Source organism: Porites lutea, chromosome 10 (genome assembly GCF_958299795.1).
Source record: "Porites lutea chromosome 10, jaPorLute2.1, whole genome shotgun sequence".
Taxonomy (NCBI): domain Eukaryota; kingdom Metazoa; phylum Cnidaria; class Anthozoa; order Scleractinia; family Poritidae; genus Porites; species Porites lutea.
In genome coordinates this window covers 2,614,560-2,629,734 of record NC_133210.1, presented here as the reverse complement: position 1 = coordinate 2,629,734, position 15,175 = coordinate 2,614,560, and the positions used below count along the sequence as shown (strand labels likewise).

Below are 15,175 nucleotides of genomic sequence, written 5' to 3'. Positions count from 1 at the left end.
GGTAGCTCTTTAATTTTTACTATGATGTCGTCAAAACAAAAATAATCACCATCCTTCAGCAGCACTTGTAAAATTTCCATCTGGGCGGTTAACACTGAAATATTAACATCATCGTTGTACAGTTTTTCCAGGAAAAAGAGGCCATTTAAAAGACATTTACCCACACTCTGCTAGGTTAGAAGCGAAAAAATATTTTACAATTGTAACGACTAATGCTTCATTCTGTCTATTTATCTGCGCGTTTGTCTTTGCCAGTAACTCTGGTCACTTTCGAATTAACGATTTTTTGCTATTTTTCACTCCGTTACTTTTGTTAAATTAGCCCCTCCCTCTGAGCGGTTCCTGCTCCATGAGTCATTTCGCCCGCTTATTAAGCCCCCTATTTTAGAACGAGGAATATTACATTTGAAGCGAGCTTGTTTTGGTTTATGGCTTAAAGAATGAAGAATATTACTTCTGAAGAGCGTTTGTTTTGTTTTATGGCTTATAGAACGAGGAATATTATATTTGGAGCGCGCAATAGGGGGCAAAATAACCAGGGCGAAATGACCGGTTACCCGATTAACCAGTCAAGTCATTTCTGGACGTAAGTGGCCATATATGGCCGAGCTTAAATGTAGAGAAGACTAGCCATCTGTAAGTTTAGTAACTACATTAATTCTCGCTATTTAAAAACTAATCTTACTTCTCCTTAGTTGTTTTAAGAATATCACGAACACAGAAAATACGAAAAAATCCATTTGCTAAAAAATTCAGTTTATTTTTAGTGCAACCTACTGTTTCTGATTACACTTTAAATAGAAGACATTTGTTTATTCCTTTACACTGTAAAAGCGCAGGAACGTTATTTTCGTATATCATACTATCGATTTCCTTTCTCCGTATTTGCCCCCAATTAAGTCATCAAAATCAATACAAGTTTTTTAAAAAAAAATCACCTGATACGAAGGAACCCAAAAAGTTCCTGGTGTTTCAAGATTTTACAGTTGGATGTGGAAATTTTGACAATGTGCGAAAGATTAAATAAGTTCATCTACCCTGTAGCCAGTTATATTTATGTTCGTCAAATATCAGTTATGAGATGCTTCCTGTAAAAACTTGAAACAAAGTTTGTTCTCAGAGTTAAGAATTAAAGACTATGTCACGGGAATTTCGTCTGTTTTGGTTGTTTGGTTTTATGTTACCATTTCCTCGCTAACAAGGCAAGTGATTTTTCCTGGTAGTATATATTGTTCCGAATTTACAAAACCTAATTTTTAATGAAAGGGCTAATAATAGATTTGAAAATGTAACTTTTATTTTTAACCTGACCAAATAAGTTGTCTTTATAAGACATTTTAATTTGGGATCTTCCTGGCGAAGAAACAGTTAAGATAGTATTTACAAGTATCCCATTCGTTACGTCAGCAATGACGTCACTTGATCCGGGGTACGAGGAACTAGCGTTTTCACATCCGGGTATTTATTTTTTTCGTCCACGATGGCCTCGTATAGAGTTCTGTATGTCGCGCACACAACATCCACCGCTCGCTTGTGGACTGTATCTCTGCAACGAAACATTGAAAATGAGGAATATCCTATATTTTGTCTAAACATTCCTGCATGCAATTTGCCACTCTATGAACTAAAGCCGGGAGAATATTGTGGGTATAGCTTTTGGGCAAACTACAGTTAGTAGACTCTATTAGTTATGATTTCAGGGATCGTTTGTGTGGTTATTACAGCAGTCCCCAATAACACTGACGCGCCCTCGAGAAGTTTCTTCTGTCGTTTGTAACCTAAGTTTTCGTGGACCCTATTGTAAAACACTTATAAGTGAAGTAGGCTTCCTGAATAAAGATTTATTTTTATTTTTATTTCATGAATAGTTTTTCCTTTCCCCACGCTCTGCTAGAGCAATTATTTCACTTGACGAGCGAAGATTTGAGAGGACATTTTCGAATGACAAAGTATTTCCAATTTTGCTGAGAAGCTGGATTATGATGTTGAAAAAAAAAAAAAGGACTTTGGCAGAATGAAATAGCTGAAAGACTTCCTGTACTGCGCATACGTTTTCAGGTTACTAATCCAAAAATATTAAACGAGCCGTGACCGGTTTGCTAAGGAAGAGAAACCAAAGACAACAGGTTTCAGCAGAGAAAAAATTGTCCTTTGAATGACTCTCCTTTCGGAGATTGTATATTGTCACGTGAATGTGGATTTGTAATTTGTAGAAGTTCGTATCATTCTAGGTCATGCTATATCGAAGACGATCCAACTGTGTAAACGAGTTTGCGAGCACTGTCTTCGCTTTTTGAGTGAAAAAATGAGAGAGACCTTTCTCTAACAGAGAGAGGGAAAAAGTCCTGAAAACATTTGATTGACGTTCGCGAAAACTGACTCAGATTTCAACCGACAGTAAAGAGCTTTCGAAGACGCGAGTTATTCTGGTTGCCGTATCGACCAATCATAACAAACGTTTGTCCACCCAAAGATACCATAAATCGTTGCCCAGAGAGTTTGAAATCATTTACTCCGTAGCTTATGGAGTAATGAATTTCACTTCTTCATAAAAATAAATAAGTAAATACTAAACACCCAATCAGATTTTTAAGGATTAAAAAAAAGTAGAGAATTCGATGTTGGCTGCGTTCGCATAAGGGCTATTTTCTATAACTTAAACCTTCGTAACTCTCGTGGACAATTTTCTTCAGTTAATAAAGAAATGTTCCCTTCATGCTTGAGTTTAACTTACCTTAAACGGGTTGTTCTCAAGAGATTGCACTGAGGCATAATTAAACTGTCCGGAGAAGAGAGATATTTGTCAAACTTGGCCTAGGATGAAGGTAAAAAAAAACATTTAGAAGAACGAAAATCTTAGTAAAGAAAGCTACAATTGGATCGGGATGTTTTCAGCACTCGGTTTCTCGAATCTCCGGATAGTTCAAATCCAAAACCGACCTCCCATTCTCTGAAAACCAATCCTATCCTCTTGATTATTAGAAACAATTCCCTATAAGGCAGTTTCTTTACAGCTTACCATTCGGGCAAACTGTAGCTAGCATGAACTAGTACAAAAGTCATTTCAGCCAGTTTGAAAAATATTCGTGACTTGCAGGACTTTTGTTATTTGAATTCATTTCAATAAATAAAAATATAAGCTAGAGATGGGCTCATAATCAGATGTATTTTTTCGTTTACAGGTAGATAAGCATATAACTGGGGGGGCTTATAAGTGGGGGGGGGGGGGGGGGGGGGGCTTTTGAGCTCCAGTTTACGGTGTAAATGAATAAGCTACCTGTTAAAGAAACACTGAAAATGTTTAACAACGACACTCGGACTATGCTGTATAACTGCGAAGATTGTTTCGTTATCTTTAAATAGTATGCTTACCATTGCGTCCTTGACGCTTTGTGAATCCATACCATGTAGAGATGAGAGAGCCACCTAACATGCCATGAAAGAGGAGACAGATTAATGTACTTTTTAGGCGTCTTCAGTCACTATGTTGGACAGAATTTTACTCTCAATCAAATACTGTCCTCATATTCTATTGAGCTTGTGAAGATATTTTGTGCTTCATTCTTTCGTTCAGACCAGATCCCTGAATGTAGTGAGCGAGCTATCAATTCTCCCTTTTTTCTTTTCTATGAGAACTTTACTGCAATTAGATGTAAGTGCTTCAAGCGACCATTAAATAATCTTGAGAAAGTCTAATCGGGATGGCGGGGTTGTAAGATTGCATGTAAACGCAGGTTATTTTTACTCCACCAATCTGGGGCCCTCCACCTCCATGTGAACAGGCCCTTACACTCCAAGGGAGTCATAAAAGATTGTTCAAACTATTGAGCTTTTAAGCTGCAAATCCTCTATTACCGGTTAGGGCCCCCACCCCCCACCCCCCTCTCAAATACGTCCCCTCTCTCTAATAAGCCTCTCCTTTTCAGGCGAAGAAAGTTAATAAGCCCCCCTCTCTGCTTAATTCACCAACTGGAGGTTCGGATTTGTTTTTGATCCTCGGCTGCCTGACCTCCAACCTCTTGCACTTGAGCCTTTCCACTTTGTAATCTAGTTCTTTATGGAGAACTGATACCATAGTCTTCGCTAAAATGAACCCCCCCCCCCCCCTCCGCTCTCAAATACGCCCCCCGTCTCTATTAAGCTACCCCTCAAATGTGTTTGAAATAAGTAAACCCCGGGGGACTTAATAAAGGATTTACGGTATATGGATAAAATCCTTCACATGAATTCCCTTTAGCAGTTCCCTTCTAGCGTTCGACCAAACTAACCTGTATTTTCCCACAGACCAATCTCCTTTTTAGCATTTCAAAAAATGCAATTTAGTTTTCTTTTTCATATTTGACTTTAGACACTTCTGCCCGTGAGAAAAGAATCAGACCGAAAAGGAAAATTAAATAGCCCAACACTTACATACCCTTTGACTGCGATTTTCTTGATAGACTGTATAAAGACTGCCGACACCAGACCGAGCAAGAATAAAGGATGCTTGTTCGCTTATTAAAGTGTCGAGATGCGCTTCCGTCTGAGAAAAAACACACGGCAACGGTGAGAACTAAGACAAACAGGAGTTCAAACGGTGTTTCAGCACATATCAAACTTCGAGACAAGAATTTCAGATACAACGAATACCAAATTCACTTGCCTGCGGCTCATGAATCCACTAGCATATTTTCCGGCTTGGAGAACACCAAACACGCCCTTTTATTTGATGAATAATGCAGGTGGCTACCTCACAAGTTGGACCGGGCCATCTTTACTTAACAAATCCATAACAATTTCGCATGATAGATCATTGAAAATATTTCATAAAAACAAACACAACACGACCAAGGTTGAGTAACTTCACTGCCAGTTTTTTCTCCAATATTTTGTATTTTTCCTTTCTTTTCTTTTTTGGAACAAATACTCTGAAGGTGATGACAAATCATTAGTTGTGAACTATTGAGTTTTAACACTCAATAATTTCGAGAACGATCTCCCACGTGTGTTCTCAATAAAATCCTGCCATGTTATCTAGTCTAAACAACGCACTCTGTGGTTTGAATTCCCTACCTGTCCCGCCAGCATTTCGATGTGTTTATCAGTGAATTCGTAAACCGCTAGAGTACTCTGAATCTGATGAATGCAATTTATCATATAGGCAGCCATGTCGGACGCGTTTAAGTGGCTCGCGGACATCGAACACATCTGCAAAAGTGGATCCACAAGACAAGAGATGATCTGGAGGAGCAAAGTAAAAAGTATTGAAAACTTATAGTGGCGAAACTCCCTTTCGCAACGCTACCGCTAGTTTCCCCGCGAAATTACGTCCGAGGGACGGGCGCAGAAATTTCATACTGATGACGTGAGGGGTAGTACTTCTAATTGGTACAAGCATATTTCCCGCGTGGCACGACCAATCAGAAGCACTATCCAGACCTGGGTAGAGACACGTCATCAGTATGAGCGATTTATTGGTTTATAGAACGGTTACAAACGCGCGTGGCTTTTGGTTGGTTAAGCGAACGCTCGGGTGAATGCCCGAGAAGTTTCTAGAAATCAATCGATACTTCGTTTTGACGTCATACATGTACTGCGACACGATTGGCAAATCGAACTACGCCTTCTCCATATTTTTTTTTTCGGCGGGAAAACGAAAAGGCTATATTTTGATCTTTTCATCCATTGAATGAAAAAACAAATGACGAACATTTACCGAGACTATTTTTCATGGTTATACTAAAATCGCTCTAATGCCAACTACGATTCCTTATTCGCTGTGGAACTTGAGAAATTACTTGTGCATACATCGGGAGAAATGGTCAGACATTTACGCATATCAATGAGCCATTGAGGTGGGCTAATCAGGCATGAATATGCCAAGAAAGTGGCATAATAATAGAGAAAACGAGCGATTTTGGCGCAGCAGAGTGACTAAAATCGTCATTTCGGTACTTAAAAAGATGAATTCTTTAACATTATAGAGCTGACAAGATCGGAGCTTCAAGTCAAACGAATACGTCTCCCAGGCATTATAGCAAACGTTGCAAACAACAAAAATGAACTTTGAAAATTGTTAGGCTAACAAGTTTTCAAAAACCTCAATCGCAATCCGTTTCAATCTTCTTCAAGTTCAGTCCATCCGTGACTTCTTTTGTATCTGCTGTGTTATTTATACCTTCTTTTAATGCTTTGAGCAGTAATTTTTATCTTTCACTCAGTTTGGTGGCCGTTCTCTTTGTTAGAATTTTGATAAATTTCATGACTCCTACACAGTTTGGCTGAAGGAATATCATGATAAGCAAAAAGCTTACACGGGAATAATCAGCTTGTCTGGCATCCAGTGGAATAACAGAAGCATCATGAGATGTAAGCACGTCTTTTAGTAAACTCATGGTCTCTTTTAATGATTCCGTTGGACTAAGATCCGGTGGAGGTAGTTCAATCTAAGCAACAAAAAGAGAAATAAAGAACATCAAGATAATGTAGACTGAACCACTGATGTCTAAGCCACGGTTCATACAACTTCAGGCAAACACATTTCAAGGATTTTTCAAGGACAAATTACAGTTTTCAAGGACTAAGATTTATTTAATAAATCGGCATTCTTCAATCCCCTCCTTGCCGTGTTTTCACCCACCTAGACCTGCGCCATCCGAGAGGTCCGCAGTATTTGCATTCGGTTTACAAAGGGTTTAAGTAGATGTAGGTATAGTCAGTACGTTGGGTGGCATTGAAGTTATGTCAAAGTATACTATACATGTACCACAGTGAACATGCATGTTACAACCCACCTTTTCTAGCAGTTTACTTGCATGACAGTTAAGACTATTGAAGAACATCTTTAGAGCCAGGGCGTTCATGTCTAAAATAGTAACTGTAACCGCCGACTCGTCACTTATAAGGCTCCTGTCAGGAAAACAAAGAACGACGAGAAAACAATGTCATATACGCTACTCCGAAAAATACCAGGCCAAATTTGGACAGTGAATCATGCAAGTTAAAGCTTCTTCATATGAGTCGAGTCGATCAACAATTTGTCAGGGAGGTTAACGGTTAGCCGTAGAACGGCCAAAGTGCAAGGTAAGAGGCGTAAAGTTGAAAAGGTTTAACCGTTTGTGGTAACGTAAGTTAAACTTAAAGGTTTTCATTAACACAATCTGTGATTTTGAAAGTGTCAAGATAGCTTGCTAAATAAGGGCGCCTTCCAAAAGTCAGAACTTGCCGGCCGGACCATGGCCGCATCGGTCATTTTGAAAATGAAATAGACTTTTTCCAAGAGTTTTTGATGAAAAACGATTTCCTTCGTGCATACTATTTAGGATTTGACTGATCTGGCTGGATAGCTTTGATTAAAAGTAAAATTGTCATTACGAAGGGAATGTCCTGACCGGGCAGTTCTGACAAATGGAAAGCGCCCGAAGACTCTTATTTAAGTTATGCACCTTATCGCGAAGTAATGGATCCTACAAATATATAGATCTTGTGAATGTAACTTGTTCACTAAGGAAAAGGCTAGCCATACGTAGCTGCAGCGAATGCAGACTTTTCTAAGTTACTTTGACGAAGACCTTACCCTATTGTTGTACCGTAAAACTTAAGAATATTCGCCAGGCTAAACAGCATCACCGCTCCTGGCTCTGAAACGACAACCTGTTCCACTCGTACCTAAAGCATAGCGGAAACATTAATGTTACTAAAACAATCACTTTGAACCGATGAAATGATAACAGAACTTCTTTCACAAAATCGTTCATGTCATTTATTAAAGACTAGCCTGCGTAGCCGGCGGGATCGTAAGCGCGAACAGAGTTTTGGCAGAGGAGCTGCGACATCACTGGGAGGAGAATGGGGGAGACGCTTTTTCACGTTTCAAAGAGCAATTAACTAGTGGGAAACCGCTTCCAAAAAAAAAAACAAGGATGGTAGAAAAAGATTTTTTCAAAGGTTTCCGATAGCTATGCGAGGTGGCAGGAAACTGATAATTTATGGGAGGGGTGGGGGGGGCTGTTGGAGGGGGGGGGGGGTGGAACACAAATGGAAAGCCGTCCGGGTTAAACATCGAACTTTTCGGGCCTTACACACAAAAAAATTGTCGGTCACTACCTACCTTAAAAGGTCTACATACACCTTCCGTTATGTGACTAAGGATTTCTTTCTGTGTTTGTTCGTCAGCTGTGAAAGATAAGTTTTGTTAAGTAACTTCAATAAAAAATTCAGTTTTAAAGAAGTAAAGTCGTTCACACATACTTGATGTTGAATGTCTAAGTAGACTGTGTAATAGTTCCTTTTCTGATGCTATAGCTTGATGAAGCCACGCTAACATGTCTCCAACATATCTAAAATAAAAGAAATATGCCGAGAAACTCACGTCACTTGTGCTCTAAGGGTTTAATTTGTCAGCTGGCATTAAACATGCCGTCACACAAAATTTTAGCAGCTCTCACAAATTCTCCCTTGCAAAGCAGCTTAGGGCCTTGTCGGCCGGCCGCAATGTCACTTATTTTACCAACCGAGATCATTTTTATTTAACGGCAATTGAACTGAGTGGAGTGTAATTTGGTCGGATATCATAAGCGTGATTTTAAAATTGGACGAGCACGCAGGACACGAAGTTTAATTACCACTTTATTACAACCATTTTAAAATTGCAGAATTCAGTCAGTACCAATGCTTTGTTGATCTAATAGCCGAATTGCTGTAAAGTCGAAACAAAAAGGCTTTTTAGTACATCTCATTTTGTAAATGTATTTGAAACCGAAATGATGCGATATAGAACAAAAATGGTGCGTTTTAGAACAGAAATGATTGTTATTTAGAAAATGGACGATGCGATTTAGAACAGGTGTGATTTAGCTGGAAATTTTGCCAAAACGGCGCGTCTCTCTTCGACTACATGATCGCAATATCGCACGAAATTGAATAAGAAAGAGGATGAGATTTAACCTTAAGTTTTTTGCGTATTCTCAAAAAATCCACTCCCCCGAAAGCTTCATTTTCACCAGAAAAGTTTGCACGGTTATTTTTATTAAAAGAGGTTGAGCCCTCACCTGAGCGCAAAATGATAAACAAGAGAAAGAAAAATTCGTTGTCGCGTGTTCGCGCCCTTCATAAAACGTGTAATTAGGGATTTTCACGCCGTAGTCGTACAGTGACGGCAAAGAAATGTACAAAAAAGCGTGATGCACGTGCCAAGTTGTTGTTTTGCTAATCAAACCTATTGATTTTTTGACGTTCTCGCTGCCGTCGCCGTCGTCGTTGCTAAAGCTCCCTTCTTAGTAAAATGACGACAGCTATCACGTTTTCCCGCCAAAATGACGCGGGTTTACGCGCGCGCACCGCTCAGAATTGGGAAAAATAATGTCATCCTCATGGTCGTCCTCAACTTACAATCTTAAGGTCTCTAATAGTGTAAGAATGAATACGAATCTGCTTCAGTTTTCAAGTAATTTGAAGATAACAACATTTCCCTACCTAACTGGATCATGAGAATGTAATTCAATTGGTCTGGGTGTTCCTCCTGGACCTAAGACAAGAAAAAGAAAAATGCACAGTTAATCTTTTAATATCCTCATGAAAATTCAATAAACAGTATTATTTCAGAAGAACTCAACCCTGAAAATTACAAATTCAGCATCGTAAAACTGCTACGAATAAGTAGAGCTCACTTCCGTGCCCAGCAACTATGCTTTGTTCCTGCGACAAAAGAAATTGTTTACGCTAAGCTATGTGCAAATGGACGCAACAACTCCCAACTCTGTTGGGCCAACAATGGACACTGTTGGAAGTTGTTGGGTAAGTGCTAGCAGTGGTGTGCAAACAGATGCATCAACTACCAACAATGTTACCACCTGCATTACATCCTGGGAAGGATACAACCCATAAGGCTTTGGAAACTGTGTGTAATGAGCATGCGTGGCCCCAACAATGTTGGAAGACCCGTGCACACAGATCCAACATTATTGCACAATGCTTAGGCAATCACGGAACAAAAGAAATGTTGGGAGTTGTTGGCACATAAATTTGACTGGTTTCAAACTTTCCGCAACAACTCCGAACAATGCACAACATGCAACAGGGTGTGCAAATGGACGCAACACGTAACATCCAACAATGTTGCGTCCATTTGCAAGGGGCTCAAGAAAAGAGTTCATCGACCCCAAGACTGTTTGGGACACCAACATGGATGCCATTTTATTGTTTTGGGACACCAATATGGCGGAAGTGACATCATGTAAAAAGGCCTATGCAAAAGCACTGCTGAAGAGGTTTTGACTGTGAAAAATCAAACAATAAAGATCAAACTCAAAAGTCAGAGATGTAAGCTGTACAGTGTACTTACCTCCTCTTGTGAGAGCATCTATAAAACATCTAACCACAGCTGTTCTTCTAGCAGTTCCATATTCATCTAAAGTATACCTAAGAAGGTAGGGCATAAAATAAGCTAATCATTACACGATCTTCTAAAAATGCAAGTGCAGGGGGTATGTATGACCTTCACTAGATAAACCAGACAAAAAGAAAAGTCGCAAAAACAACTATGTACAGTGTACTGAGAGACCCAAAAAAATCTCAGTTATTAAAAAAAAAAGGCTATTTAATTCATGTACTATTTATTTCTTTGCCTATTAAATTTATTTAATTAGTTAGCCACTTACTTGAATAACACAGGTCTGTCCTGTAAGGCAGCCATTCCTCTGCTTAGCAAGTTTGAAATATCTGGAAGGTCTCCTGTTAGGCTTCTACATTCATCTGAAAATTAATTTATTGTACATGTTAATGCAGTGATTTTGTTACCTCTGTGTCCTGCACCCCTGATGCATAAAAATCACCAACGACGCAAAATAGTTCATGGCATCATCCTGTAGGATGCAGAGAATGATCTATCGATTTGAAGATTTTTTAGTAGAATATTCTGTTCGTGTGATTTCTGTGGCTGCTGTTTAAAAATGCATATTTATTTTAGTCTTTTTAATTTTTGTGCTTTAAATATACAGAAGGACTATATTTTAATTTCGTTAAACTGCAATTAACAGTTTTGGCGTCTGTCTCCAGATTAACTGTCTGGTTACATACGCTGTAAAGGCCCAAGTATTTTCAATTTAGGATTTCTTGTTTTTTTGAACTGGGACTCATTCGTTCTGGACTGGGACTCATGATTTTTCACAAGATGAGTCCCAAGACTCAGCAGCACTCACCATAAAAGTTCTACTTGTAACAAAATCACTGTTAATGTAGGAGAGAGGGTTCAGTGTATTTTACAAATACTGTTATATGGCACTGCTATAAACAGTTGCGGAAAATTTCAATAACATAAATGCTTCATTGACAGAATTAATTTTGTTCCAGCAGAGGAATAACCCGCTCACCTTGACTCCATCTATAAAGTTTCTCATAACTTGACTCAAGATGTAAGGCCATTGCCTCCATAATCTGCAAGCTGATTAAAATAACCAAGAAAAAAATGAAAAAAAAACTTTGTTTACAACTGTATGGTGGAAGTGCACATGGTTTTTCTAGCAAGTTCACCGGAACTTCACTCACTGTGTTTCAGACACTAACAATACATATGCACATGTATATTTCTTCATTTTTGAACATACCATCAGCATGAGGTAATGTATTTTCCCCTACAATATCTAGCCTTGCACTCAACATTGCAATAGCTGATCAATATAACACTTTTCATGTAGCACACACTGTAACAGCGTGCAAAGAAAGTCATGTCTGATACCCCGAGGCTAGTGGATTTTGCAATCGGGCCAGTGATTTCTGTAATCAATGCTGGCTAGGATGACTTCAATCATAATATTATTATTTGCTAGTCCTTTTTTCATTTGTTGGCCATGGCTATTACTGGCTGGCTGGTTTTGTTACTGTACTTACCCTGCTGTTTGTTGCTTTGTCCTCAACAGAACTTTGCAGTCATTGTGAATTTCTTTTACTCTTCCAAGTGCTTCAAAGAAATTCTGCAAAAAAAGTAATACATTATGGGGTTGACTAGAGTAACAACCAGGGCCCAGTTGTTTTGAAAAGCCGACTAGCTCTAACACGTGGTTAAATTTTAATTCAGGCTTTTTCTTTTGAAATCTCCATTTTCTTCAGAGCATCTAATCATCCAATTAATATCCTTTGAAGTATTGAATTATCATCACAAAAAGAATTAGGATAATCCAAGTGGGGTAACAAGAACCAGAATTCGAGTTATCAGGGTAATTTTCAGTGAAATTTTGATCAAGGGAAAGGAAATTTATAAGTTTGAGTTAGTGAGGAATTAGAGTTATCCTAGTTCGAGTTAGACGAGTAAAAACGATTGAAAAGTGGGGTGAAATTCAAGGCAAATTCAAGTTAGCGAGGAGTTTGAGTTATTGGGTTCTGCTGTATGAACAAAAATAAAGCATTCTGACAGTTACAAATATGTACACGCATAAACCTCTGCCATGGGTCCATTCCTTGTTCCCTTGAGAGCCTGGGTCTCCTCAGGTTTTAATTGGAATCTTGAAATAAAAGCATCAGCCACTGTTTCCTTCATCTGAATTCTTTGGCTAAAACAAAAGAGCACTTAATTAAATATCTCATTACTGGTCAATCCCTGGACAGAGGTACAAAATTGCAACACCGCTGTCTTATTTAATACCATTGAGTAGAAACAAAATAGCCAAACAAACAAACAAAACATACTTCCAAAAAGGACAGAAATTTAGGATTTGTACATATTTAGGTCTACTGTTTCTAACCCCCATGTTTGTGTGATTGACCATGCCTTCAGGCTGCTCATGATTAAAAAGTGTGCATGTAACAGTGTGACCTTGTGGTTAAATCTTAGTTAAATCTAATTCATCCTTGGTTAGATCCATAAATACACCACAAGAAAGCGGTAATTATTTTTTGCGCATTACCTTTCACTTTGAAGCTTCGTAGTTTTGCTGATTAGGTCTGAGGTCTGGTCTCTTGCAGACTAACAAAAACACAACAGAAAAAGCAGACAATTACCAGAGGGTTTTTGTACACTATCCCTGGGGAATTCCCCCGGGGGGGGGGGGGGGGTACTACCATATATGGGCTATATAGGTATGTGCCGCTGTGAAGGGTATGGTTTTCAAGCAGTTTACTCTAGGACAGGGTATATAAATCAGAGCGTTTGGCTCTAGAATAGGGTATCATTTTTCAGGAAACTGATCAGTTGGTTGAAGATTTTATCTAGACTAGGTACACAGCTACTCTAGGATAGGGGGATTTGGGGATTTTACTCTAGTATAGGGTAGCAAAATTCAGCTGAACTAGCTCTGGTAAAGGTTAAGGGTTCCAGGCCCCAGCGGCACATCCCCACCCAGAAATTCCTACAGTGCCCCCCACGGGGGAATTCCAGAGTCATAACAAGTGCATTAGTATGCATTCAATGGGCCCCTTGTGTGTCCAAATTGTGTTTTACAATAACTAGGTGATTAAATTCTTGTGTGCCAAATGGTTGAAAGCTAAGGTCAATAATACTATACACCAAGAAAACTATGTGATGGTCACACAATTTCTTTTTCTTTTTCTTTTTCTTATGTGCACAATTTTCCCAATAATTCCAATTGAAATGGAAGTCAAAAACTATCAATGTTATTCAAACATTGCTTCTCACTTCCACTACAAGAAAGATTTGCAAAGATGAAAGAACAGTTGCACTTTGATATAAGAAGGGTGCCTTAGGCTGTTCTGTAATGTGCCAGTCTTGATCAACCATAATTTATACCGAATACAACTATTCCAGCATCGTGCCCATCAAACTTCATAGGGAAGTCAAGGTATCATTATAGCGTCATGATATAAAAGCTAACCTTAAGCCTGCTTGTCATTTCCGTGCAACATCTGCTCATTTCTTCAATGTCTGAATGCACATCATCGAGTTGCTACAAGACGCAAACTCAAGAGTTGAGGAACAGTAATTTAAAGTAGTAGAGAACACTGTATTTAAGTTAGTTTTGAAACTAGCTTAAACTCAAACATGATGAGGCAATCTTCTTATCTCTTACCTGCTTTACTTCCCTGAATGCAATCTCGAAGCTCTCGTTGATAGCTAAACTTCTTTTTTCAATGTTTCCACGCAAATTTCGTCGAGATCGCAAACTATTATCAGCAAAAAATGTCGAGAGGGCCTTCAGGGCCTCCACCATTTCCTGCAGAATAACAACAAATTTTGCTCGATTAACCTTTTTTTCCTACCAAGAGAATACATATGGATATAGAAATACTTTTACCTTGTCATTGTCTAGTCTAGTTTCTAGGATCTTGTTTAGTTTTCTTGATAGCGGGTTGTTTGGTTGGGATTCACTGCCCTCCGCCATATTGGAAAATATCCTACGTGGCCATACGATTGCGCATGTTGCTCTCAGAACACCGCTGTCCAAATGAACTGCATTCATACTTCCCCTCTCCTCTCTGTCACAGATCCGGATGAAAAAACATCTTTTTTCATGTAATCACCTGGCCAGGAGCCATCACATTTTCTGTCAATCAAGTCCTATGCCCAACAACTCGTTTTCACAGACCAAAATTTGATATCAAATACAGTCGAACCCCGCTTGAGGGTCTGGAAGGGTAATTTCGGGATCCGGGATTTGACCAAAATACGGTACGCGATTCGGAAAACGCAAAATATATTGGCGGGAAACGCCATGTGTGTGCTGTGCTACCCAGGCAGCGCGATTCACCAAAATTTGGGCACAGGATGAGGGATGTCTGTCGGGAATTCGGGAAATCATGACGACTCAAATACACGTTCTAGCGGCAAATGCGATTCAACAAGGCTAGCGTTCAGTGTGTCTCCTTCAGGGGCGGATCTAGGGGGAGGGTGCAGGGGTGCGCACCCCCCCCCCCCATCCCCTGAGATGACCTGTGGTTTTCTAATACAACTGGTATTCTGCAAAAGAAAAAAACTATGTGGTTTATTGGTGATGAAGTAGAGCAAGAGACGAGTGCACCCCCTCCTAAAAAAAATCCTGGATCCGCCCCTGTCCTTTCAACTGAGCAAATTATACATAGTGATCTGGTTAATGATTAACTAACTGAAACTGTCAAGTAGTGAGCAGACGAACGGACAGAAGACCCACTGTTTCAACCACATGCCAGGAAAGTGCAAGTGGTGCAATAGCATACCAGTAAAAGAAAATTTTCCTAAATCCAATATGGCGGACAGTTGAGAAAATCAACA

General features: G+C 39.3%; 1 protein-coding gene across 1 annotated transcript; it reads right to left on the bottom strand.

Annotated features, from left to right (window-relative positions):
• Nucleotides 1-735: 735 nt before the first annotated feature.
• Nucleotides 736-14,338, bottom strand: LOC140949926 (conserved oligomeric Golgi complex subunit 6-like). The gene is made up of 20 exons (XM_073399077.1): nucleotides 14,223-14,338; nucleotides 13,998-14,141; nucleotides 13,803-13,874; nucleotides 12,879-12,937; nucleotides 12,413-12,524; nucleotides 11,866-11,948; nucleotides 11,349-11,419; nucleotides 10,638-10,731; nucleotides 10,322-10,398; nucleotides 9,454-9,505; nucleotides 8,230-8,318; nucleotides 8,090-8,154; nucleotides 7,556-7,647; nucleotides 6,774-6,888; nucleotides 6,294-6,425; nucleotides 5,053-5,220; nucleotides 4,415-4,522; nucleotides 3,373-3,426; nucleotides 2,735-2,814; nucleotides 736-1,546 (listed from the first exon to the last, which is right to left on the bottom strand). The coding sequence occupies exons 1-20, from the start codon at nucleotides 14,307-14,309 to the stop codon at nucleotides 1,399-1,401; spliced, it is 1,902 nt and encodes a 633-aa protein (XP_073255178.1). The 5' UTR covers nucleotides 14,310-14,338; the 3' UTR covers nucleotides 736-1,398.
• Nucleotides 14,339-15,175: the final 837 nt, after the last annotated feature.

Coding starts and splice junctions, on each gene's coding strand:
- LOC140949926 (XM_073399077.1), bottom strand. CDS start 14,309: ATGGCGGAGGGCAGTGAATCCCAACCAAACAACCCGCTATCAAGAAAA. Junction 4,523..5,052: donor TCGAAATGCTGGCGGGACAG/GTAGGGAATTCA, acceptor GTTTTTTCTCAG/ACGGAAGCGCATCTCGACAC. Junction 3,427..4,414: donor AAGAAAATCGCAGTCAAAGG/GTATGTAAGTGT, acceptor ATGGCATGTTAG/GTGGCTCTCTCATCTCTACA.